At 42.0% G+C, this 26541-nt stretch overlaps 4 protein-coding genes across 5 annotated transcripts; 3 read left to right on the top strand and 1 right to left on the bottom strand.

The window, feature by feature from the left end:
- The first annotated feature begins 643 nt into the window (after positions 1-643).
- On the top strand, positions 644-20665 carry Cht6 (Chitinase 6). 2 transcript variants are annotated; one of them, XM_068283555.1, is made up of 12 exons: positions 644-668; positions 1239-1424; positions 1541-2055; positions 2118-2303; positions 2377-2642; positions 2705-3196; positions 3259-4296; positions 4407-5619; positions 10980-13922; positions 18290-18713; positions 19679-19984; positions 20043-20665. In XM_068283555.1, the coding sequence occupies exons 2-12, from the start codon at positions 1388-1390 to the stop codon at positions 20573-20575; spliced, it is 7953 nt and encodes a 2650-aa protein (XP_068139656.1). In that variant the 5' UTR covers positions 644-668; positions 1239-1387; the 3' UTR covers positions 20576-20665. The 2 variants fall into 2 exon arrangements, with proteins under 2 accessions (XP_068139656.1, XP_068139657.1); XM_068283556.1 differs by lacking the exon at positions 10980-13922 and having other exon boundaries at positions 648-668; positions 4407-4539.
- On the top strand, positions 5747-10879 carry LOC137582462 (serine-rich adhesin for platelets-like). The gene is made up of 4 exons (XM_068297016.1): positions 5747-5751; positions 5880-8039; positions 8336-10751; positions 10829-10879. The coding sequence occupies exons 1-4, from the start codon at positions 5747-5749 to the stop codon at positions 10877-10879; spliced, it is 4632 nt and encodes a 1543-aa protein (XP_068153117.1).
- Positions 20666-21154: 489 nt separating the features above from the next.
- Yp2 (Yolk protein 2) lies at positions 21155-22697 on the bottom strand. The gene is made up of 2 exons (XM_068283557.1): positions 22430-22697; positions 21155-22356 (listed from the first exon to the last, which is right to left on the bottom strand). Exons 1-2 carry the CDS (start codon positions 22650-22652, stop codon positions 21284-21286), a joined length of 1296 nt encoding a protein of 431 aa, XP_068139658.1. The 5' UTR covers positions 22653-22697; the 3' UTR covers positions 21155-21283.
- A 1895-nt stretch (positions 22698-24592) lies between these two features.
- Positions 24593-26310, top strand: Yp1 (Yolk protein 1). Its single transcript, XM_068302063.1, has 3 exons — positions 24593-24882; positions 24942-25321; positions 25386-26310. The coding sequence occupies exons 1-3, from the start codon at positions 24657-24659 to the stop codon at positions 26082-26084; spliced, it is 1305 nt and encodes a 434-aa protein (XP_068158164.1). The 5' UTR covers positions 24593-24656; the 3' UTR covers positions 26085-26310.
- The last annotated feature ends 231 nt before the right edge of the window (positions 26311-26541 follow it).

The following is a 26541-nucleotide window of genomic DNA, read 5'->3' as shown; positions in this document are numbered from 1 at the left end:
GACAGAAAGAAAGAAAGAAATTCCCTCGTTTACAACAACAAATAACAACAAATACCAACAAATACCAACAACAACAACAGCAGCAACAAGTTGTGCATATCATTAAATTGAATTTGCATATGAAATCCATCTCAATCTTAACTGAATTATGTAACAAGGTTTTGATAGATATCAAAAACTTAGAGAGCATATATGTAGAGACATATATTTCCATGTACATTATATACATGCTTGTTTATATAAACAAATACATACATACATATGTATGTATCTATTCCCATGAAGGTCGCATCTTTTCCTTTTCTCATCTATCAAAAACATTGTTACATAACACACAAATACGCGTATATATAATATTTGATTTAAATTTGCATTTCGATCTTTTGTCTGTTGGAATGAATTAATCTTTGGGGGTCTGTGGTAGATGATGATGATGATGATGCTACTCCGGCTCATTGATGTCACTGTGTCAATGCTGAAAGTGTGGCAAGTTTAGATCTAAAGACTTCCTCTATTAATTCGATTAACCATGTTTTATATTATAACCAATATGAACAACAATAGACAACATTTTTTAATTCGCTTATGTTTCCTTTATTTACAGTTCCGGCGTGGAGCGGCCTGGCAAACGCTTTTCCTGCTCTGCGCTCTTGCCTATTGCATCAATGGTAAGTGGAACTCTTGGCAATTCTAATCTAACATTTCCGATCCTAGCATGAACGAGAACAAGAGTATAATATAATAAAAATATAAATCCAAATAGTCGTTGCCATAGAAGCTATCTCTTAGAAAATTATATAGAAAGTTTTCGGATTATCGACAAATATAGTTTGATTAGTATTGAAACCATTCAGCATCGTTTATTAAATGCTTGTTAAGATAATGCAAGAAAATACAAATATTAAGGGAGACATTAATTCAATTAATCAAAACTCAATCTATAGAAGAGGGATCTAAGTTTTGATAATCCCAGTCTGACAAATGATTACCCTTCTTTTTGAAAATAAGTTACTATCTTTGATTATTCTTAAGTGTTTTAAGCTGTACTCTAGTACAGTGGTTCTTCTAGTTATGATTCTCAAACAGTTATAGCAGTTGTTTGGTCTTACAATTCTGTCTCATCTTGTTCTTGCTTTAAAGTTTTCGAAATAATATAATTCAAACTAACAAGAAGCAAACAATTTTACTTTTACATTGATTATTAATTTGTTTCCATTTATATATTTCTTCTTACTCAGTGGTCAGCAGCGAGGGTCGCGTAGTGTGTTATTACACCAATTGGAGTGTCTATAGACCAGGCACAGCCAAATTCAATCCACAGAATATAAATCCATATTTGTGTACACATTTGGTTTACGCATTTGGTGGATTCACCAAGGATAATCAAATGAAGCCGTTCGACAAATATCAGGATATAGAGCAGGGTAAGCCAGACACGCCCATCTGAAACCAATTAGCAAGGATTTAATTTAACTCGACTTTCATTTCCGTTTACCCATTTGGTTTCCCTTTTGGCCCACTCTACCCTGTACTCGTTCAGGTGGCTATGCCAAGTTCACGGGCCTTAAAACCTACAACAAGCAATTAAAAACCATGATTGCCATCGGAGGCTGGAATGAGGCGAGTTCACGTTTCTCTCCATTGGTGGCCAATCCGGAGCGTCGTCAGCAATTTATTAAGAATATATTGAAATTCTTGCGACAAAATCATTTCGATGGCATTGATCTTGATTGGGAGTATCCAGCTCATCGTGAGGGTGGCAAGTCCCGAGATCGCGATAATTATGCACAATTCGTTCAGGAGTTGAGAGCGGAGTTCGAGCGGGAGGCTGAGAAAACTGGACGAACACGTCTTCTGCTCACCATGGCCGTGCCCGCGGGCATCGAATACATTGACAAGGGTTACGATGTGCCAAAGTTGAATAAATATCTGGATTGGTTTAATGTTCTCACCTATGATTTTCATTCATCGCATGAGCCATCGGTTAACCATCACGCTCCATTGTACTCTCTGGAAGAGGACTCTGAATACAATTACGATGCTGAGCTCAATATTGTAAGTTAAGCGATTGATTTCATCTTTACAAAAGGATAATTGATTGATTGTTTCTCTTTTAGGACTATTCTATTAAATACTATCTAAAGGCTGGAGCTGATCGTGATAAGTTGGTTCTGGGAATACCCACATATGGTCGTTCGTACACGTTGATCAATGAGGAAAGCACTGAATTGGGTGCCCCATCCGAAGGACCCGGCGAACAGGGTGATGCCACAAGAGAAAAAGGCTATTTGGCCTATTATGAGGTAAGAGTTGTGAGAGAGAGATATGTCATTTTTGAGGCATTTTAAGTACCTATTATCTACTGTGCTCTTCCAGATCTGTCAAAATCTAAAAGATGATCCTGAATGGACTATAGTTCAGCCAAATGCCAATGTGATGGGTCCATATGCCTATAGACGCAATCAATGGGTTGGCTATGACGACGAGGCAATTGTACGCAAGAAGGCCGAATATGTGGTTGCCCAGGGTTTGGGTGGCATCATGTTCTGGGCCATTGATAACGATGATTTCCGTGGCACATGCAGTGGAAAACCATATCCATTAATTGAGGCAGCCAAAGAGGCTATGATTGAGTCTTTGGGGTAAGTATTTCATACCATGCACGTTGTAAATGTATGAGTTACTAACGAAACTTATCATATAGATTGGGTATCAATGAGGTGGCCAAATCAAGTGGACCTCAAAAGCCATCACGTTCACGTAGCCGTACAGATAATGGCAGCACCACCAGAAATCGTTTGAATTCTAAACCCGCTCTGGGAAGCACACGACGTCCCACAAGTGGATCCTCTGGACGACGTCCAGCTGCCACTTCCACAACGACAACAACAAATGCCCCACCCAGCACCAACATACGTTTGACTGAAGCTGAGGGTTCTTCTCTCTACATAGGAGGACGCGCCTCGACCACACCACCACCACCCACCACACCCGATCCGGGCTCTGATTTCAAGTGCGAAGAGGAAGGCTTTTTCCAACATCCCAGGGATTGTAAGAAATACTACTGGTGTCTGGATAGTGGTCCATCTGGTCTGGGTATTGTGGCTCATCAGTTTACTTGCCCGTCGGGACTGTATTTCAATCCGGCAGCTGATTCCTGTGACTTTGCCCGCAATGTGCCATGCAAGACTAAAAAGTAAGTGTATATAAACGCAACCAAAACAAATGGAAATGCTTACTTAAAACCCTTTTGCTTAGATCAACAACTGCAGCACCACAAACATCGCCGATCCCAACCACTACAGTGAGGACAAATCGTGTGACAGCTGCCCCACCTGCAGTGACACGGCCCATTTATCCACGCACCACCACCACGACGACCAGCACCACAACAACAACGACCACACGGCCGTCCACCATTGATGACGAAACGGAATATGAAGAGGAGGCTGATGCTGCTGTTGATGATGCTGATGATGATGATGCCAGACGACAACCTGGCAAATCCAAAGATGCAGAAGAAGACCCTCAGGTCATTAAAGAGCTAATCGATCTCATTCGCAAAGTGGGAGGCGTTGAGCAACTGGAGAAGCATTTGTTGCGCAACAAAGACGGATCGATTACATTGAAAGAGAACTCCCCCATTGGCAATGCGGGTGGAGGTGCCACCACACCGTCGACCATTAGTAAATCGCTCTACGATCGTGTGCTAAGTCGTCAGGGCACTCTAAGTTCTCTAACCCGTAAGACATCTACGTTCAAAGTGAATAGTGAACCAACGACTGGCACTACCACAACGACGGCAAGTCCAGATAGCAGCTACTCCAAATACTCATCCGTTCTGAGGGGTAACAGTCGACAGGGTCCACAGAATGAGGGTATTGAAAAACTATCCGAATTCGATGGTTTCCTGAAAGAGCGTAAGGAATATGTCACAATCAATCGGAATCGAAATGCAAATAAATCTGGTTCATCGAAAACTCGCCAAGATGAGCAAGACGAAGATGTCGATGAGGAGGACGGTGAAGAACCGAATGCAGAGGCCAAAGAAGAGGAACAAGAGACAAGCACTAGAAGGCCATACAGTCCACCAACTCCCTCATATACCAGCCTACGACGCACTCGACCCAGCACAGTGGCTCCTGCTGACCCCGAGGAGGATCCAGATCAGGAAAGAAAGCCAATCAAATCCTATTCCACATTAGGTAATACACGTGGACGTACGACCGAGAAACCAGAGACGCCAACCACTTTGGCAACGGGAACGGAATCAGCTTCAAGTTTATCAACTAATCGGTAAGTGATATATCCTCTTCACTATCAAATACCCACTTTTAGACTTTATGCCTGAAGAAATTGAAAAGAAGAAAATGCCAATTGTTAATTTCAATTTTATTTCAATTCAGATACAAATATTTTGAACGCACCAGACCAACCAAGAGTACAACTATATCGGCATCGTCGGATGATACTGAAGAGGATGATGAGGAATATGATGAGGAGCCGCAACAGCAGCAACAACAACAGCAAAATGTAACGGTACTAAGCAAACAAAGTCTCACAAGCACCACAAATACACGTAAATACGCGAGCATTGGTCGCAGCAGAACAACAACAACAACCACAGCAACACCAGAAACAACAACAACAAGAACAACAACCACCTTCACTGAGACTGCCAAGGCCAACAGCAGCAACAATGTGCTGTCTAATAACATAATACAAACAGCAGAAGAAGCAGCACCACCACCACAACCACCTAGCACCACTCACCATCCAGAAACCTTAACCATATTAAATGAAATTACCGAACCAATTGAAAGCACTAGCATAACTAACCTAACATTGTCCACAACCAATCAGACACCCACACCCACACCTACACCCACACCCAATGTAGAAGCCACCACAACCACAATTGAATCCCAAACCTCGAGCATTGATTCATTGAGTTTGACTGATGAAATTGAATTAACCACTCAATTGCCGGTCAGTTTATTGAATAGTGCGAATCCCACTCCAATCCCGATCCTTAAAATAACAACAACAACAACAGGAACAACAACCACAGCGGACGAACTGGCAACAACAACAACAACAACAGCAACAGCAACATCGACAACAAGCAACGACATTAATGACGTAAACAATGACCATATTGATAGCGATGAGGTAACACAATCCCCAAATCCAAATCAAACGAAATATCTAACAATCAGTCAGAGACGTAAAAATGCAGAAGCAGTCAACGATGCTAGTCCAAATAGTTTGAGTAGCAGCAGCAGCAGCAATATTCCTAACGTTAATAGCTTTAGAACCACCTACTCGGGTAGAAGGCAACCACAAAAAACACAACAACAATCTGAACAAGAACCGAAACTAACTAAAACCAAAACCAAAACCACAACAACAACAACCAATCCTGACCTTAACTTAAGTGACGTGGGTAATAGGATATCTAGTCCAAGGCCCTTTGGTTATCCCCGAAGACGCACACGTCCCACAACAACAACCACCCCAACCTCAACCACCACACAACACAGCACTGATAACGATAATATTAACGAAGCAGTTGAGAATACAGTGAAAACGCGACTATCCCAAGTGGATAGGTCAAAGGTGAGTGCCAGTCATAGTCATGACACCACCCAAACCAATACAAATACAAATACAACCACCACCACCACCAACAACAACAAAAACAATCACGTAGACGTAGCTGGTAATGGTGGCAATAGTCTAAGGCATGAAGTAGTTAGCTCTAGTTTAAGCACAGATCAAAATCGTACCACCACCAATTGGCGCACTGTGCGACGTCCTTCCCGACGTCCTGCAGTGAACCCAAATACTTTGGACACTGAAAACAAAGACTCACGTAGGTATGCTGGCAAGCGTTTGGACGCTGACGATGAGAACCCCGAGATTCAAGTGGATTCAAGTACCAAATATCGAAGCAGACGCCTAAATTCAGCCGAGCAAGAAACGGAGGCAGCTAATGAAGCTAAAAACAAAAATGAAACTGCATCACTTCCTGCTGTTGGTCTTCAATCTTCTGATACCACTAACGAGGATGAAAATATTGCTGCCGAGATAATTGATGACGAACCGCCAGCCATTGAAAGGGGTAAAACCAAAGCTCCGTCACAGCAAACTAGCGATGATAGCAACACGGCTACCGAGCAGGAAGATTCACTGCAAGATACAACCTTAGTGCCAGATGTTTTAGACAACGATGCAACTAGCACTACAAGCACCACCGAAGAGTCACCTTTGAGCAGTAGCACTGAAACACAGGAAAGCAGCACAGAAACAAAGGAAGATGACAATATAACCACAGAAGCTTCTTTGATCAACGAGGAGAAGTCAGCAATCAATGCCAGCACAGAAACAACTTCCACAGAGGGTCCTACTGAAGCTACGACTCGTCGGTCATTCTTACGCAACAAATTCACGACAACTAGCACCGTCAGCTCAACATCTACGACAACCGAAGAGAATGTGGAGACCACCACTTCCACTCCATCCAGACGTCGGGTTATCGTACGTGGCAAATATCGGCCTAGTAAAGAAGGTGATCTGTCTTCACTTTTAGCAGCCGATGCAAATAAGCGGGTGAATTCTAGAACCAGCACTATTAACGGCAAAAACAGCTCCAACAGCTTCAGCAGCTCCAGTAGCACCACCAGCACCACCACAACTACAACAACAACAACGACTCCAGTTCCCGATGCTAGTGAAGTTGATGATGCTGCTGATAAGGTCAAGAAAACATTTATAGCCAGTCAGCGTGAGAATAAGAAACTTAACAGTCGCACTCCATTAAATGGACAGCACAATAGGACATCCACAAAGGTGGAGAGCCTAGGGAATGGCATAACACGCACCCGAACCACAAATGTAAGAACCATTGATGCTGGCCGCAAGGTTGTTAAGCAGATACACACGAAAATCGTGGAGGAGAAACCAGCGGAATATGAGTATGTCTATGATGAGGTTAGCCAACCATTAGCAAGTACCACCACACCGCGTACCGTTACACGAAATCGTGGATCGGTCAAGTTCCAGAGTAATGATCTCTCCTCGCTTTTGGCCTTGGACTTTGCATCACGTGGATCACGTAACAGGCAGAGTGAAAATAAACCGACTGTGACAAAGACACGTAGGCGACTTCTAAAGCGGCCCAAGGAGACCATTGAGCGTGAAGAGGTGGAGGAATATGAATATGAGACGGACGATGAGGTGAAAGGTGATAGTCTTCAGACAACAACAACAACAGCTAAAACCATTGAGAGACGTACCAGACCCACAAGGATTCCTACCACTCCAACAACAAGAACAACTACCAGAGCATCGACAACTGAAACGAATCCCGAAGTGACTACACGTCGCATTGTACACACCTTCAAGCGACCTACTACAAGTACCACTACCACAACAACAACAACCACAACCACAGAGGAACCTTCAACCCTCTCAACTTCATCATCAGCCATTGTAGAAGACACCACAGAAGATCAACTAGCAGCGGCCAGACAGCGTTTCGAGAGTCGTCTGTCAGCCAGAAAAAGCACCAGCACCACCACGACAACTTCAACAACAACAGAGACACCACCATCAACCACTTTAACTGATGATTTGAGTGCACTTAAGCAAAAATACATAAGCGCATTGAATCGTCTACAGACAAATAATGATGTCGAGGCAAACGAGAGCACCACCAACACGCCTTCATCGAACCAGGATGACCTATCACTACCCATTTATCATCGACGAAAGTACTATCAGTATGTCAAGGATTCACCCATCACCTATATAGACAAGTCACCGGCACCACCCGACATTGAAAGTGTTACGGTCAATATACGCCAACAGATTCACGATGTCTTTAATGTTAGCGAGAATAGCGAGCCAACTGGTAGCAATTCCGTTGACAATCAGGAAGAAACTAGCAGTGAAATGGAGCAACGCTTAGCCATGGAGCAAGCGCGTGAAATTAATTCCGAACTCGGTCATTTTTTATTGAAAACCCCCGGGTCAATGTAGGTCACCTGGGGGCAAAATCGGAGGAGAATAACACAGTGCAAGGTATACGCAAGGGAAAAACCTTTAAAACAACACTTCAGGAACCGTCTTCAACCGTCAACGAAACCTCCCGCATTGTACAGCTGTCTGTTTTAGAAGATGAACGGCAGGAGGAAGATGCGAGATCATTACGTACGTACAGCAAATTGAACCGTACACGTTTAACCTTGGCCGCAAAAGTAGAGGTCGCTGAGGACGAGAATGAGTCGAGTACAAAGAGAATCTATAGTATACCTCAACGTATTCCAAATAGATCCACAGTCAGCATAAGTAGTACGACTGCTAAACCAACGACACGTCGTACTTATGCAGGAATCAATAGACAACGTCCGCAAGGAACCAAGGAAGAATCTCTGGATGACGAAGAGCTCCAGGCAATAAATGAGACCGCTGACGGCGAAGAGGACAAGGAAAATGTTTTAGTTTCAACGACACCTTCTTCATTCAGAAGAAGACCTTTTACACCCAGAGGTCAACTAGTGATTAATGAGAGTGAAAATGAGACGACTACCAAGTCAACCCTTCGTCGTACTTATACAGGAATAAGTAGGAAACCTGCGCTAGGAACCGCCTCTAACACGGAAGACGAAAAGCTCAAAGCAATCAATGAGACCGCCGATGATGAAAAAGAAAAACAAAATGAGACGACTATAAAGACAACTGCTAAACCAGTTCCCCGTCGAACCTATGTCGGACTTAATAGACAACGACCACTAGAAACCGTCTCAAACACAGCCACAGAGGAACCTCTAGAAGACGAAGAGCTCCAGGCCATCAATGAGAACACTGACGGTGAAGAGGACAACGAAAATGACTTAGTAACAACTACACCGGCAGCTAATAAACCAAGACCTTTTACTCGACGCGTTCAACCAGTCAAAAATGAGAGCGAGACAGAGACCACTGCAAAGTCAGTTCCTCGTCGTACTTATGCAGGAATCAATAGGAAACCTGTGCTAGGCACCGCCTCTAACGTTACCACAGAAGAACCTCTAGAAGACAAAGAGCTTCAGGCTATTAACGGGAGCGCCGACGGTGAAGAGGACAAACAAAAGGAGACGTCTACGAAGACAACTGCCAAGCCAGCTCCTCGTCGTACATATATAGGACTTAACAGGCAACGCCCGCTAGAAACCACAACTGATACCACCAGCACGGTTGAGACCTTGAAGGAGGAAGAGCTCCATGCAGTCAATGAAAGTTTCGACGACAAAGAAATAATATTAGCCACAACAACACCCTCTGCAAATAGACGAAGGCCGTTTACTTCCCGAAGTCAACTAGTTAAGGAAGAAAGCGAGAACACGAAGACAACAACTGTCAAACCAACGTCACGTCGTCCCTATGCAGGAATCAATAGAAAACCAGCACTAGGAACCGCCACAGAAGAACCTATAGAAGACGAAGAGCTGCAGGCAATCAATGAGAACACCGACGATGAAGAGGACAACGAAAATGCTTTGCTAACAACGACACCTTCAGCTGATAGACGAAAACCTTTTACTTCCCGAAATCAACAAGTAGAGAATGAAGACGAGATCATAAAGACAACAACTGCTAAACCAACCCCTCAAGAAGCTGCAATCACCACGGAAGAACCTCTTGAAGACGAGGAGCTAGAAGCGATCAATGAAATCACTGATGATGATGAAAATGCAGATGAGGAAAGTGTGATAGTTACTACCACACCATCCACCAGCACAGCAAAGCCATCACCAACTTCTCGACGTCAACTTACAATACGTCGCCGGCTAAACACTTCATCAACAACAACAAGAACAACTATTCCTAATGGGCAAGAGGAGAATGAGAGTTCGACAAGTACAAGCACAACTGCAAGTCCCACATCACGACGACAGCTTCTTATTCGTCGACGTACCACCACAGTAAAACCAAGCCCTGATAATGAGATAGAGATAACGACAACGACAGAGTCCGCATCACGTAGTCAACTGTTGACACGCGGACGTGGACGTTTTAATAGTTCAACGAACGCTGAGGTAACTACCCGACGTTCCTATGCAAACTTGAGTCGAACACGTAATCGCTTCACAGCAAGCCGCCCCACCACCACCACCGCCCCCACCCCAGAAAGTACCATTGAAAGTGACTTTGACGCTAAGACGGATGCCGAGAACCGTGGTGCGGCCGCTGCTCGTGAAGGTTTGTTTGCAACAAATCGTCATCGTGCCTTGCTAGATGATCGCGATAGAACCTCGATTCTCCGACGAACCACATTGGCTCCAGTGAGATTAAATACAAGTACTCGTCGTAATTTGGTAGCCTTGAATCGTAATCTGTACAAGAAAGTTGAAGACCAAGAAGAATATGATGAAGATGATGAAGAGGAGGAGCACAATGAGGAGGACGAAGAGCAGGATGAGCAGGAGGACGATCAAGAGCAAGAGAAACCCAGAATCCAAACAACATCTCGACTAAACCAGCTGCTTGCCAGTAGACAGCAACAAAAACAAAGACAACTACAGACACAGGTACAGAAACAGACTGAAGAGAATGACATTGACATTGAGAATGGAGAGGGTGAGGAAGAGGGGGATGGGAATGGGGATGATATTGAAGCGGAGGTGGATGAGGATGATGAATATTCCCAAAATAATACTAATACCAATACCAATATCAATAATATTAATAACAATGGTCGTAGTAGTGTAACTAATTTGAGCACAAATCGTAGTAATAGCACCGTAGCCAATTATTTGATTAATCGTTTCAAATTTAACAATAGAAACAATCAAAACCAACAAAACAACAACAACAACAACACAAAAACTGTTAGTGATGAGGCAAACGAAGAGATTGATAATATTGAGAATGGTCGTGTCTCTAGTAGTTTAAATGATCTAGGTAATAACGTTAATTCTAAACGACGTTTTCAGAATCGTTATCAATTGAGCCGCACACCAACATCAGCAACACCACCACCACCACCTACAACAACAACAACAGCAACATCAAGAACATCAACCACACCAAGCCGTTTGCCCTATGGCTCACGGAAACGTGTTCAGGTAACTGAAATTATCCATACTCAGTCAGATGATGATGAAAATGATGAAGTAGAGGCCGAACAAGATGTTGATGATGATAATGATGATTACGATAGTGACGACAACAGCACCGCCACCACCACAACTAGCACCACCACCAAAATGCCGAGTGCGCCCACACCGAGACGTATACGTGTTCTTAAATATCGTCGACCATTGCAGATAAATAATAGCAATAATATAACTAATTTGAACAGCACCACCACTTTGAATAGCGCCACTAATATTAACCAAGACACCACAACAACAACAACAAGCAACACCACAACCACCACCAACAACACCACTACTATCATTTCACCCACAAAACGTTTCCGTAAAATTGTCCGTAAACTGAGACCCGTAGAGGCAAGCTCTGAAAAGAATAACTCTAACGATGAGGAGAAATTAGGAGAAACCACTCTCAATAGCACCACCACCACCACACGAAAGCCATTTGTGCCAAAGCGTAGTCGTTTCAATGCAGGACAAGATGAAGATTCAAATGATTTACTTAGCATACGTAATCGTCTCAAGGAACAGCAAGCCCGTGGTGAGCCCTTGGACGGGGTGATCAATAGCCGCCTTAATGGTCAGACACGTGACGATATAGCCGAAGATGCCGGCAATTCATCCGATTTGCAACGCTTGAGGAATAAAGTAAGGATTGAACAAGCCCGCGGTGATGGTGAAGATGGTGTTATCAATGATAGACTAAAGAAACTCTTGAGTGAGAAGTCTCAGAATGTTAATACAACAGTCGACTTGCCATCTCCGGCCTCGCCGGCAAAACGTCCTGTCTTCCGTCGTAAATTAGTGGCCAAGCGCCCGGTGAATTCTCCCGTGCAAGGCCAAAGCCTGACAACGAAGGCGCCGTCTGTGATCTTTAATACTACACGACCCACACGCAAATTTGTGCGTCGAAAGAATGGTCGTTTCGATCCATTCAATTCGAGCGTAAAGAATACGGGTGAAGGTTTTGTGCGCAGTGATCCCAGAGGATCACGTCTTCCGGGCACACAGCGTTTTAAGCAACAGCAAAGACCAAAGAACGGCGAAGGCGAAGATGATGATGACGATGAAGAAGATGGTGACTATGACGAAGCCGAGCCAGAAGAAGAGCCTCCTCAAGTGGTGGCAATAAAACGGCCATTTGCCCTATCCAAACCGATTAAATCGCAGCAATCGCAGTCCGAGATCAGTAAGTCGAAAGCAAAAGAAGAGAAGCAAGAAAGCGGGGAGGAAGATGACGACGACGATGACAATGATGGAGATGATGATGACGATGCGGATGATGATGAAGTCGAAGAGACAACTGAGGCACATGCCAAACCCGCCTATAAGCCCAAAAATAATCGTATACCACCCGGCAGTCGTCCCAGCTATACACCGACTGGGCCTGGAACAACAGGCTCTGGCAATGTACCCTACAATCCACGCAATCGCCAATCCAGTTCAACATCTAGCACCGGTTCTCGTTTCGGTACTAGTGGTAGTAGTAGCACTAGCAGTAGTAGTAGTAATGGTAGCAGTAGTACCAAACGTCCCCGCGTCATCAATCGTCCACCGGGAGTGGCTACACCCAATCTAACATTGCGCCCGGTGGCTAATGATTATGAGCGAACCACACCATTGACACCACTCAAGCCGGCACCATTTATACCGAGCAATACAAGAAGCTATGAGAGAAAATACACGGGTCCATCGACCACAGAGACAAGTGAGACGGCCAATGAGAATTCGTTGATCGAAGACCTGAATATTGATGCGCTGAATGCACGAAATAAGAAAATCTTTAAGATCCATAGCAAGAAGCATACAACGCTCAAGCCCAAGGTGGTGGTCAGTCAAGGGCAGGACAATAGCCTCGAGCAGGGCTTTTTGACAACTACACCACAATCAGCACCACTACAACCACAACCACCACGATCACCAAACACACCATCAACATCGACACAAGAACAACAATCCAACAACACTGAAAACACTGAACTCGATAGCGTTACCGAAACCGAATCCACTGACAATGCTAATGCATCTTCAATCCCACAGGATGATGGCTCATGGACGACGCCTCAGCCACCGCCAGCCACCACCTTGTTGCATGTCTTCACGCTGCTCGATAGCGATGGCGATGATTCGCAATTGAAGCCCACACGGCGACCATCTCTGGCCGCCAATCTGCCAACCAAAACCACCGAAGTGGAGCCCAAGCATAAGCTAATTGAGATCAATCGCATTGTCGAAATCAATTCAAAGCAGGCCAAGGCTGCCCAACGCAAATCGAAGGCCAATCAGGACTTTGGCACATTGCGTGTGGAATCTCTGCCGCATGTCGAGCAGCTAGGTGAGATAAGTGTCGTAAAATATGTCCATCTGGTCGATGGCAGTGCTATACAGATAAATGATGGCCATAGTACTGTAGCGGATTATACGCCCACTGAACCGACAGTATATCATAGTTCCAGTTCAACACCGGTGCGTAATAGTCTGCCCCAGCAGGAGGAGGCCGACTTAGATGCCGATCGTAGTGGTAAATCATTATTGCCAGAGGTATTAGTTGGAGCATTGGAGACATCGACTATCTCATTGGAGGGTCTATTTGATTCGGCACGCAAGGGTAAACAGTTAAGTAGCAATCAAATACTAGGAGAGATTGAGACCACAAGCAGCAGCGAGACCACCAGCACCAGCACCACCATCTCCAACCCCACCACCGATAGCAGTAGCATCAACAACTTTGAGACAACCACAACAGCAACAGCAACAACAACACCACTGGCCAACACATATGTAAGACCAATTGTTCCCCTTTTACGTCCCGAATCAAATGAATCCTCACCTTTGGTAATTTCTATAGCCAATCTTGATAAGGTCATATTGAGTAAGGTACAAAAATCCGAGTCTGAATCTGAATTATCATCGTCCGGCTCGTCGTCAGCATCATCATCGTCATCGGAGATTGGTATTGATAATACCACATTAATGCCCGATAATGATTCTAATTCAGCATTCTCTGTGCAACATGCGGCGGTTATAGAAGCACCACAAGATAATCTGATAACTTTGATGGATCAACATCAAACACTTGACAATGGCACAAATGAGAGCAATAAACTTATAAAAGATGATGGTGTTGAAGCAACAACAATTCTTAATGAACCGACAACAATCACTTTTAATACTAACAACAAACAGGAATCACAAAATCAAATCACAACAGCAACAATAACCCACACAAACACTAACACCAACAGCAATACAAATGATCAACAATTGCTCTTAAATAGTGGCGCTATTAGTGGCTATCAACAACAACAACAACAACAACAAATATTAACAACAACAACAACAACAACAATTAGCAATAATAATGCCAGCAGCATTAGCGAAAAAATCAGTTATAGTACTGAGACACATGTGGTGCATCGCAAAAAGCCACGTCGTGGTCGTGGTGGTCGTCGTTTAAATCGGCGAAAGTCATCGACAACAACAACAACAACAACACCAGAAACACCCACAACAACAACAACAACAACCACTGAAACGCCATAAAGTTATCAAAGCGTTAATTGTAGTTAATTATTTCTAGTCTTATACAGAAAACAAAACACAAACAAAAAATTGATAAGCCTTAATCAACTGCCATCCATGTAAATAATTGGCTGCGTTGCTTTTTTTTTTTTTTTTGGCAAAAACAAAACAAAAAAATTCATTGCATTGATTTAATTCTTCTAAAAAAAAAAAAAAAAAAACAAAAAATTAATTTTTCAAAATTTTCTAAAGCTATTGCTGCTTTTACTTTGCTTGTAAATTATTTAAAAAACATAAATCAAAACCAATTGGTAAAAATTTCTACTCTTCAAGCTGCCATGAACCGCCAATACACACACACACACACACACACAGATACACATTTACATATATACTCACATACATGAACTTAAATTCATTTAAAATCAAAGACGAAAACAAAATTGGTTCAACAATTTATTTTTAACAACTTGACTTTGAGGTTTGATTTTTTTTTTTCAAAAAAATATTTGCTTTTCATTATGCGCAGTTTTTCTTGCTCTTTCCGCGTCCCCTTTTTATCTTAATTTTTCTCTATCCATCTATTTTTATTTTTTTCCAAATCTTAAATTAAGTTAATTGCAATTAGTTTTTAGTTGTAAAATATTTATGCACAAAAATAAATTAATAAAACAACAAAAAAAAAAACAAAACGAAAAATTCAACAACTAAAGAAAATCAATGAAACAAATCACACACATATAAAATATACATATATATTTTTTGTAGATATATCCTACATGAAATCTGAACGAGCACCTTGTATCTATAACATCAGAGACACACACACACATACACACACACACACACACACACACACAGACACTCTTACATTAATAATACAAAACGGGTGGACAAAAACAAAATACACACAAATATAAATTTGAAATCAAAAGCTAAAGGATTGTAAATATTAAACAAAAAACTCAGGTTCCAATTCACCTCACTTTTAACCCACACTTATCTATGTAGTTATAGGGATACTTTGCTTAAGGAAGTTAGTTGAAACATCTTTCAAGAGCTCTTTCTTGGCTTTATGCTAAGGATAGATCCATTGCTTGAGGAGTTTGAAATGTTTGCTTAAGGGTCTCTCATTTAGGATTCTTTTATGCAGGGAAGAAAACTCCAACCTTTCATATGTCTAAAATTTCCAGGCATTTAAAGAAAAGATGTCGCATAAATAAATTGTAGACAGAAATGTCAAACATTTTGGAATTCCGGCAAAAAAACAAAAAACCAAAACACACAATAAATATTTAAATGTCATTTTCAGAAGGCTAACAAGCAAGTTTATTGAATCAGGCTTTGGTTAAAGGGAAAACTCAGTGGCGGATTCTTAGGCAAGTTTGCAAACATTTTTTACATTAAAGATACGCCAGATCCGCCACTGAACAAAATGCTTAGCAATTATTTCAGACTTTGTTAGTGTGAGAAATGTTAAAAGGTGAATACTTACTTGGCAAAACCTCTAGGACCTAAAGTTGTTTCAAAATGAAGACCAGAGAAACCTCAAAACGAATCTATTATACCCTATTTGATGGGAATTTAACAAACGTTTGCCCATGAGTTTGAAAATAACTTCAGGTTCTCGAAAGGTTTCTCTGGCTGATGATCGAATTAGAGCATTAGGAATCGTTTCTCCTCAGCAGGATATATGTATATCAAAACAATCTGTTTTCAATTGAATTTGGAATGATATTATATGTCCTTTTATTTAGAAAAACAAAACTAATAAGACAGTAGCTAGTGAAAGTGTCTACATGATGATACGATTCTTACTTTGATACTTAGACACAGATCCATCAACCATATACATACATATGTATTATCCCCATATATAAACATTATATTCGCATCAGATTTAGTGTTTAGTTCAGACTGTTGAGTCAACTTCATTGAATAGTTTATGCCAAACGACATACCGACTGCATTCATGAGCTCATGAGTCGAGTCAGTTTTTTGATTTGTTTTTTTTTTTTTTTTTTTTGCCTATCACTTGAATTTTTGTTGTCTCTTGCCACTTGTCTTTGTACTTTTTGTTTTCAATTTTTTTTTTGCAATAATTAAACTTGTTTAGTACCCGTTTTTGTTTGCCACTTCAATGCCAACATGTACAAAATTCAAGTTATTTACAACGGCAAAGTTGTAAATTGCTCTTTACACAAAAATCTTTGGCAAAAATTTACTAACATTGGGGGAGGGGGAACCTTTCATTTTGTTGGTTGCCCTAGCAAAAAGCATAATCTCCTTTCAATATGCCCTTAAGGCCAGTTGAATGTTGAACTTGGATTTCTCTTGCGATGCCCTTGTTAAGTTTGTGTCTTCAGTCTTTTGATTAACAACTTTCACCACGCTCAGACCACGACGATGGCGGATGATGATGGCGGCGACGCCCTGTACGCATCTCTTCAGCTGAAGCTTAAGCTTCACTTTTAGCCTCAACGACTTGAGTGTTACCAACAACCAATATTTGCTTGCACAATATATTTTGTTTCTTCTTATTTTGTTTTTTTTTTTTTATTAAATTCCCCAACCAGTTTGTTGAGTCAACAAGGTGCGCGCATCTGCCAAAGTTGTAGAAGACGGAACAAGTGTTATGCAATCGGATTGGCATGTCGCTTGTAATCAGGCCAAAAGCCGTTGGCTTTAAGCCACAATTTTTATAAGCAAAGCCCCTGTAAACTTACCTTATGACTCACCCCACACACACACACACACACACATACACACTATTCTAGCCAAGTCCCAATGCCAAATTGATGCCAATTGATCAAATTCACGTCATTGTGGGCGTTTGTTGTCTCTTTGCTTACCGTTCAATGTCAACAACAACAACAACATAACTTTCGGTTGCGCCTTGTGGTTGAAAACAAAATATTATTCAAGTTTTTATATTCGTTTTCATTGAACTCAAATCATATCCATTAAATACTCAAGAAAAAGGTGAACTTTTTTAGTACCTGTTGACTATTTCCACTAATCTCAAGTCTATGAAATATATTTTACATATTTCTCTTATATATTTAAGTAGGTTAATCTATGTTATCTGTTATGTACATAAAGTCTTAAGTTTAGCAGTTTCCCATTTTTCCCTCTAACTTTTGCTGAAATAAAACAATTAAAGCACACACACAAAAAATATATAGAAATTTATTGGCATACAACACTTTAGAATTGGATTATTTTAGTTTAAGTATTAGTAGTTTTTGTAGTATTTAACAATTTATATTCCTTTTCTTCATGCTCTACTAATGCTAATTTGATTTGTCTCTTTAGTTTATGCAAAATAAAAACAAATATTTATTATGTTAAACAGCATATTGTTGACTGCAAAAAAAAAACTGCACTGCAATGGAAATCACAGCACAACAACAACAAAATAAAACAATTTTTAAACAAAAACAAACTCTTAAAGCACACGATAGAATGAAAACAAAATTTTGTCATCCACAAGCAAGTTAAACAAAAAGATAAATAATCATTTTTTTTTTTTTTTGTATTCAAAATTTTTAAATGGAATTACTTAAAGATATTTTGATTTGCCTTTCTTCATTTCATGTTACCCGTAACCGACAACCAACTGGCAGCTGCGTCAAACGACAACTGCCAATGTATCACGTCGTCCGGTCCTAAGCGTACGCAAGCGCATTATCAACACACCACACTCATCATTATCATCATCATCATCATTAGCATCATCATCAGCAACATCGTCATCTTCTTTAACGCAAAATGCAGAATTCACTACAACGACCTCTAAATATAATCGACTACGCAGTAGGCTAGCAACAACAACAATAACACCACCACCAGCAGCAGCAGCAGCAACATCAGCCAACAAGTTGAAATCGACTGAGGAGTCAGCAACATTGTTGCCAGCAATAAGACATAGCAACAACAATGACATCATCTCGCAACACAAGTTTCAACCAGCCAGCTTTGCCTTGCGTCGTCAATTTCAAACTCGTCGACTTACCACTTTGGCGCCATCAACAATTGCTGATGACAGCGGTGAGTACGAAAAGACAATTGCCAATATGTAACAATTGTGATCTACATATTTGATTCGTATAATTTATTCACCCCAATTTCAAGTTAAAGATTAATCAGGGGGTTAAATGAGCTCCTAAGTGAAAGGTTAATAGTCATCAAAATTTGAAATGGTCACAAGGTTTTTGAAATTTTTTCTTGATTTTCGAGGTTAGAAAATACATAACCCCATATTTTTTGAATACTACAAAATTGATACGTTACTTAGGGCACTTATAAAGATTAGCCCTACTTTCCCCTACATATATTCTGATCAAATCTGCATTAAAAAAAGGAAAAAAAAAACTTGTTGACATGACCTGAGTTAGCTCTCCTATAGACTGTAACCATCAGCAATTATTTTTTTGGCGCTTCACTTCTTTTTATTTTTGATCACAATCGCTGATTAGGTAAAACCAATAAATTACTATGCTTAGCAATAATTGCATGACTTTTTTTGTTTTTTTTTTTTGTTAAGTTGAATGAAAACAACAATTGTGCAACATGTAAATTTGTATTAAATGTCAAAGACCCAATGCTTCGACTTGATTATGCAAAATGTACTACTAAATTATTAGTTTTTTCTTCCAACTTCTACTGTGACTCTTTGTTTAACATTGAGGCCTTTTGTATTTATTATTGCCAATACTTGGCGCAATTTTCAAATTTCATAGAAACGAAAACCAAAATCCCAACAGTCTGGCCATTTAAGTCAGCAATCTGGCACAACAAAGCTTACCGAAAACCGAAAGCTCTTGTATTTATGTATTTCTGGCAGCGCCAAAACTCAAATTTAGAGGGCAACACCGAGATTCATGACGATATTTAGCAGCTGACCGGCAAAAGTGAAAATTGAATTGAAACCGTTACAAAAAATATATTAAAGATATTAGACTTAAATCAAATTGTTAACTATGTTAATTTTGTTATTTGGACTTAATTTGCAGCCACTGAAGTGCCGCATACCCAAAATCCACTTTTCAAACGCCGACTGACCCTGACCTCCACAATATCACCACCACGCACCACCACAGGTGGCACCACCAGTGAAACCACTACGAATCTGTATGCCAACGACGATGATGATGATCAGATAGCTAAATCTAGTATACATACAAGTCGATTCAATCAAATATTATCAGAGCATGGACACTCTCGTGAGGACTTTGACCTGCCGTCAAGTAGTAGCATTCGTCCACCCACGTCTCCTACCAAGCAAGCACCTGAGATTGGAGCATTGAGTCAGGGTTTACGTGAGTCCATTTACTATACAGACTATATATATAGACCACATCTAAATGATATTTGCAGGTCGTCAGCTTATACCACGTCCACGTCGACCACAATCAACTACACAAACTCCAGCCACAACGGCTGCATCCAATTTGGATTTCTCCTCGCCTCCACTGTCTAGACGTCAGCAGAGTCGTCGGCGTCCACATAAATACATTGAAGTCTATAGCCGACCGCCAAGTAAGCCAGAGTTAGCCTCAGCCACTTTAAGTAGGCGACGAAGTGCCTCCGTGGATTCCGATTACTATGACAATGGGCAACAACAGCTCACAGCTTCTGGGCAACGACAACAACGTGAAAAGAACAGCCAACCTTTGAGTGATCCCAAGGTTATTGTCCATGGTCGTGGCGTCATTGAATGCCTGGCCCAGGGCAATTTTCCGCATCCTTTGAATTGTCGAAAATTTATTTCCTGTGCCAAATTTGAGGAAACGGGCGGCATCGTTGGCTGGGAGTATACCTGTCCGAAGGGTCTCACCTATGATGGCGTCGATGGTATGTGCACCCCATGGTCCACATCCTCTGGTGTTGAAGGGGGCTGTCGTGCATAGACTGAACACAAGATTCTCCATTTCTTATTTACCAATCCGAATTGATTGTCTCCTCATTGGTTTTTCCTAATCAAAATCCTACATACATAAGTAGCCTATGTGTTTTTTGTATTTGTTGTATAAATTTGTTTCACATTGTTTCCAATACTCTATTTTTTTTGCTCTCTCTCTAATATCATATTTAGTCTTATCGACCTAGTTGTAGCAATTTTTTATAAGCTAACTCAGTTTAGGTTTAAATATGTATATCAAAATATGTAATATGGATCATATATACCATCAAAGTTAACATATATATATGCATATTGTGTTTGCTTTTCATACTCGTATCAATAAAACAAAAACAAAAAATATGTAATTTAAAAAGTGATTAATTGATTAATGATTAATTTGTGAAGTATATGAAATTGTAAGAGAAATCAAGAATTCTAGACGTCACATAAACAATTACGAATCTATGGAACTGATTGATTGTCCATGATTAAGTCAACATTTCGATTAACTGGTTAGATCCAAAAAAGGGTCAACTAAACCCTGTTGAGTGATCACTCCACTCTAGGAATTAGGAATTCTTGATGATTTCACAAAATGCAAATATTTATTTGGACAAAAAACTTAGCTTAACCTAGGCATTCGTGTGTCTTGAGAAAGGAAAATGTTCGCTTTGATCGGGGGAATGTGGGAGGGGGGGGATGTGCTGCTGCTGCTTTACTGGCGCTGCTGCTGGGGCGACTGTCTCCAGGCCTCGTGCACGGCATGGAAGCCAATTTGGGGCTGGGCAGGAGTGTTGCGGCCGAATGGACTCTTAGCGTTCACTTGGAGGATGTAATCGCCTTCGATGTCGTAGCTGGTGGCAATGCCCATGTAGGCACGCTTGCCATAGCCCTTGTTCTGTTTGTACTCCTTGTAGGAGCTGGCAGCAACGGCAGGGAAGTTGCGCTCATTACCAGGACGAACAGATTCGGCGAAGTAGCGGGTGGCACGCAGGCTAGCCTCGACAACATTATCGGCACCGGGAACACCAACGGATGGGCCATTGGGATAGAAGTCAACATCGCCCAAACGCTCCTGAGTGCCCATGCCATAGGCCGATGTGTGGATGGCATCAACGAAGTCAGCGTCACCGCGAGCCAAACCGCTCAACTTGTTCTCTGGCTTGCCGTACAGCTTGGCGGGGTCCAGACCGGTGATGCGGCGCAGCTTGTGTCCAGTCTGGCGGGTGAATTGACGACCGGCAACACCGGCAACATGGGCAGCAGCTCCTTGACCAATCAGATGGATCACCTCCTGGGGCACATTCACGGTGTTGGTCAGTTCCACCAGACGGTTGCCGAGCATCTCACCGATGCGCTCCACATTCAATTTGGCGTATTGCTCAAAGTCCTGGATGGCATTGCCAAGGTTGATAACGATCAGATCGCCGGTCTTGGTGTCGTCCTTCTGTTGGTTTTGCTTGCGGCGCTGGTTCTGCTCCTCGCTGCTGGTGCGGTCTTCGTTGCTCTCCTGCTGGTTGGGGTAGGGCTGGAGGTTGTAGCGTTGCTGATAGGCCTGGACGAGGGTGCGGGTGGTTTTCTTTTCATCGTTCCAGCTCTGGGGCAGACCCTCAATGTAAATGGTGACCTCATCGTCGCCAAAGTTCTCCTGACGCTTCACAGTCTGCACAAAGTTGTCCATGTTGAATTCAATCTTTTGTCCACGTTCACCGACAATGTAACCCTTGATCTGGCTGGGCTCTGGGCTGTAGTCGGGCTTGAAGATGCGGTTAAACTGGGATAGATGGTCTGCAAAATCCAAATGTTAATAAATCAAAAAGTAATAAATTGCAATTGGATCATCCTGATGTGGAATACTTACACAGCTTGTCCAGCAGATTGGCACCCTCTTCGGTGTTCATCTGCTGCAGACGGCGCAATGTCACCTCATTAAGGCTGGGCAGCTCATCGATTTCGTTTTGGCTAACCCAGTTGCTGGGATTCTCGACATCGGTCAGCGAGTTGGAGCGACGGCCCACACTGGGTGTGGCCAAAGTCGCTGCCACCAGGCAGGACATCACACAAAGGAGGCGCAGAGGATTCATCTTGTTGTTGTTGCCGTATCACCAAACCAAGCTTAACTGCATACCATTTTCTAATCGATCACTTGCTTTTATACCCCTCAGACCCAACCAGCTGAGACCCAGAATACACGTGCCGGAAAGAAACTTACATAGCTCAGCACTTTTTACCCTTTTTGTTTTCAGTGTGTGCACATATTTGATTTCGCTTTATCAGTGCTGATTGGATTGAATCTGATTTGCGTCTGTTCAGCGTCAGCAAAGACCGAAGCCCAAAGCCCATCCGTTTGTTAACTTTGATGAGCTGGTTTTGTCTTCTTCCTTTTGCAGCATTTTCTGTATGATAAATCAAAAATGATTTACATCATATTTCCCCAAGAAGGTCACATGATAGCTTCATGATAAGCTATTGCCCAATCGCTATACATAATTCGATATATAAACTATTTCCGTCAAGACTCTTCAATTACATCTGTCTATCATGGGATACATACATACATATATACATATACTTACTTCCGTAGATTTAATCAATTGAGTTGCGAAATTCAATACCATAAACAAAAAAAGAGAAGAAGAGTAGACTGATTTTTGTGTCAACCTTGGTGCGAATCAGATCTTACATGTTTAGTTGGCACACTGTGCGTATACGTTATGCGTTCAAAATTCATCTGGCCCACTGTGCGTATACGTTACGCGTTCAAAATTCAGCTGACACACTGTGCGTATGCGTTATGCGTTCAAAATTCAGCTGGCCCACTGTGCGTATACGTTGCGCGTTCAAAATTCAGCTGGCCCACTGTGCGTATACGTTATGCGTGGCTTAATGATGAATGAACTTAAAAATTCAAATTATTTTAATATAAATTTTTAAATGTAACATATTTAATATGTATTTTATATTATTTATCATTGATGAGAAAAAAAAACAGAAATTTATGGAAAACAATTTTGACCAAAACAACAAACAAAATACACAATTACATAAAGTGTCAAATTCAAATTGTCAAAACAAAAAACGTTTATTTAAACGTTTTCTTCAAAATGTGCAAAGGCAGCAAATTTCCCAAAAAGCCAAAATGCTTTTGGCCGCTAAGGCCTTGATTATTATTTAATAAAATTGAAATTTTTAATATATATATTAAGAGGTTGGGGGAGTTGATGATCCATGGACTGTCTGCAAGTCATCTTTATGTTCGTATTTGGACCATTTCTAAGGGACAGCCAATCATTGATGAATCATCTGAGCCAATCTAGATCCCACTTGGGTCGGGGCATGTGAATGAAAGAGAGTGTGGAACAAATGAGCTTATGGTCCACAAGAGGTCAGAATAAACAGGAGAGAGAGTTATTTTTGAGTTATCTCATAAACAGAAACATCTAAAATGGAGCATTGAGAGCAAGTCCTGAAATTGAATCCTAAGATCATCTTGAGCCCTAGCAAAGGCCAATTAGATCAATCACTTCCCCCAAAAGGACACCTTTCTCTCTAACTGTACATAATTATAGTTAGCAGATTACAAGGACAATTGAATCGTTCCATTCAAGATTCAATGAACTGTCTTGGCCTTGAAAATGAAATTGTCGATTTCAATGCAAAAAAAAATGATAATATTAATAATAAAAAAGTGTGTGTGCACTATAACAATGTAATGAAAAGTTCAATTTGCGAGATAATCGTGAAATCGGGCAACAGTTTTACCGCTTACATTGTGTCAATTGGCAAACTGATTACAAAATCAGAAAATATACCTAAATAAATGTATTAAATGCAAATATCAGTCAGTCAAAGTGAATAATCAGTTTCATTTTGCACAGTGAAATAAAAAATACCTGAGTCGGCAAAATCTGTTCTCGCATGGCTTTGCATGGGAGTCTTCTAGAGACTCTCTCTCCCTCTCTCTGTCTGCACTGGAGGTGGGGGGCTCTATATAAGGCCAAGTCTGGCCAGTGTTCAGACAGTTCAACTCACCGCAACTAAGGGAAAGCTACTACTACCCGAAGACGAGGACAACTAAGATCATTAATATGAATCCACTCAAAGTTTTGAGCCTTTTGGCCCTGATGGCTGTGTCGGTTATGGCCGGTAAGCCAGCAACTGGACGCATGGACAACTCCGTGAGCCAGGCTCTTAAGCCAACCGAATGGCTATCGGTGTCCGAATTGCAGGCCATTCCCAATGTGGATGATCTGACGGTAGAGCGCTTGGAGAATATGTCGCTGGAGAAGGGAGCCGAGCTGTTGCAGCAAGTTTGTAAGTTCAGAGTTTCAACCCATTTATTGTGATAACAAAATGGCATCGCTTGTCCACAGATCATCTGTCGCAGATTAAACACAATGTGGAACCCAACTTTGTGCCCCAGCAAATTCCCGTCTATGTCCCATTGTCCAATGGTCGTGAGTCTACCAATCTGAACCAGCTGATTCCTACCCTCAAGAACAAGAAATCCAACTTTGGCCAGGAGGAGGTTACCATCATTGTCACCGGCTTGCCACAAACCAGCCAGACAGTGGCCAAGGCTACCCGCAAATTGGTCCAGGCTTACATGCAACGCTACAACCTGCAGGAACAGAAGCAGAACGCTCTGAAATACGACTACGAGGACAAGACCAACAACAAGAACGAGCGCACCTCCAGCGAGGAAGATTCCCAGGAGATCTCCAACAGCAACACCAGCAACGGTGATGTCATTGTAAGTTGAAGCACCCAAATGGGGCGAAATCCTGATCTCTAAAGGATGTGTATTTTGCTTGCAGGTTATCGATTTGGGCTCCCAATTGACCAACTACAAACGTTATGCCATGCTTGACATTGAGAAGACTGGTGCCAAGATCGGCAAATGGCTCGCCCAATTGGTCAACGAGATGGAGATTCCCTTCGAGACCATTCACTTGATTGGCCAGAATGTCGGTTCCCATGTCGCTGGTGCCGCTGCCCAGGAGTTCACCCGTTTGACTGGCCAGAAGCTCCGCCGTGTCACCGGTCTGGACCCCTCCAAAATTGTCTCCAAGAGCCGCAACACTCTGACCGGTCTGGCTCGCGGCGATGCCGAATTCGTTGATGCCATCCACACCTCTGTCTTCGGCATGGGCACCCCCATCCGCAGCGGCGATGTTGACTTCTATCCCAATGGCCCCTCCGCCGGTGTTCCCGGTGCCGAGAATGTGATCGAGGCTGCCATGCGTGCCACCCGCTACTTTGCTGAATCCGTTCGTCCCGGCAATGAGCGCAGCTTCCCCGCCGTTCCAGCCAACTCCCTGCAGCAGTACAAGCAAAACAATGGCTTCGGCAAGCGCGCCTACATGGGCATCGACACCCCCTACGACATCGAAGGCGACTACATCCTCCAGGTCAACCCCAAGAGCCCCTTCGGCCGTAATGCTCCTGCCCAGAAGCAAAACAGCTACCATGGCGTCCATCAGTCCTGGATCACCAGCAACAAGGACTACGAGTAATCGTTTTGGCCAGCCATTGCATAATATCGAACCCGCACACAAAAACAACAACACCCGCTTAGTTGCAAATCTTTTAGAGTTAAGAACCCAGAAATTGGCATCATTTCTCTCTTCTGCTAGTATTCTATTACCAATCTAACAATTGGCCAATAGACAAAATTCATAAATGGCAAATAAACGACATCAGACTCCCGTTGATAAAGAGAGCTGAACCGTGTAAAAAATATTAATAGACTTTTCCTTTCCTTTCTCTTCATGACTAACAATAAGTGAAAGTTTCAATTGGCCATCTTCGTTATGTTGGGGAATAAGAAACAGTTACATTACATAGATAAGGAAACTCCATTATCTTCCTCTTCTTCCACTGATCGTCCATTAATAGTGAGAACTTGAGTCCTTGTTTGGATGTTCTTGAATCCTGATTTCGAGGGTTCTTAAAATGAATGTTAGTGAATAG

Source organism: Drosophila tropicalis, unplaced genomic scaffold, assembly GCF_018151085.1.
Source record: "Drosophila tropicalis isolate 14030-0801.00 unplaced genomic scaffold, ASM1815108v1 contig_158, whole genome shotgun sequence".
NCBI classification, from domain to species: domain Eukaryota; kingdom Metazoa; phylum Arthropoda; class Insecta; order Diptera; family Drosophilidae; genus Drosophila; species Drosophila tropicalis.
Note: the sequence above shows the minus strand (reverse complement) of the source record. Positions and strands in the feature narration are given on the sequence as shown.

Coding starts and splice junctions, on each gene's coding strand:
- Yp2 (XM_068283557.1), bottom strand. CDS start 22,652: ATGAATCCTCTGCGCCTCCTTTGTGTGATGTCCTGCCTGGTGGCAGCG. Junction 22,357..22,429: donor CAATCTGCTGGACAAGCTGT/GTAAGTATTCCA, acceptor TGGATTTTGCAG/ACCATCTATCCCAGTTTAAC.
- Cht6 (XM_068283555.1), top strand. CDS start 1,388: ATGAAGCCGTTCGACAAATATCAGGATATAGAGCAGG. Junction 3,197..3,258: donor GTGCCATGCAAGACTAAAAA/GTAAGTGTATAT, acceptor CCTTTTGCTTAG/ATCAACAACTGCAGCACCAC. Junction 18,714..19,678: donor AACAATTGCTGATGACAGCG/GTGAGTACGAAA, acceptor CTTAATTTGCAG/CCACTGAAGTGCCGCATACC.
- Yp1 (XM_068302063.1), top strand. CDS start 24,657: ATGAATCCACTCAAAGTTTTGAGCCTTTTGGCCCTGATGGCTGTGTCG. Junction 24,883..24,941: donor CGAGCTGTTGCAGCAAGTTT/GTAAGTTCAGAG, acceptor GCTTGTCCACAG/ATCATCTGTCGCAGATTAAA. Junction 25,322..25,385: donor CCAGCAACGGTGATGTCATT/GTAAGTTGAAGC, acceptor TTTTGCTTGCAG/GTTATCGATTTGGGCTCCCA.
- LOC137582462 (XM_068297016.1), top strand. Junction 8,040..8,335: donor TTGAAAACCCCCGGGTCAAT/GTAGGTCACCTG, acceptor TATTCCAAATAG/ATCCACAGTCAGCATAAGTA. Junction 10,752..10,828: donor ATAACAATGGTCGTAGTAGT/GTAACTAATTTG, acceptor ATTTAACAATAG/AAACAATCAAAACCAACAAA.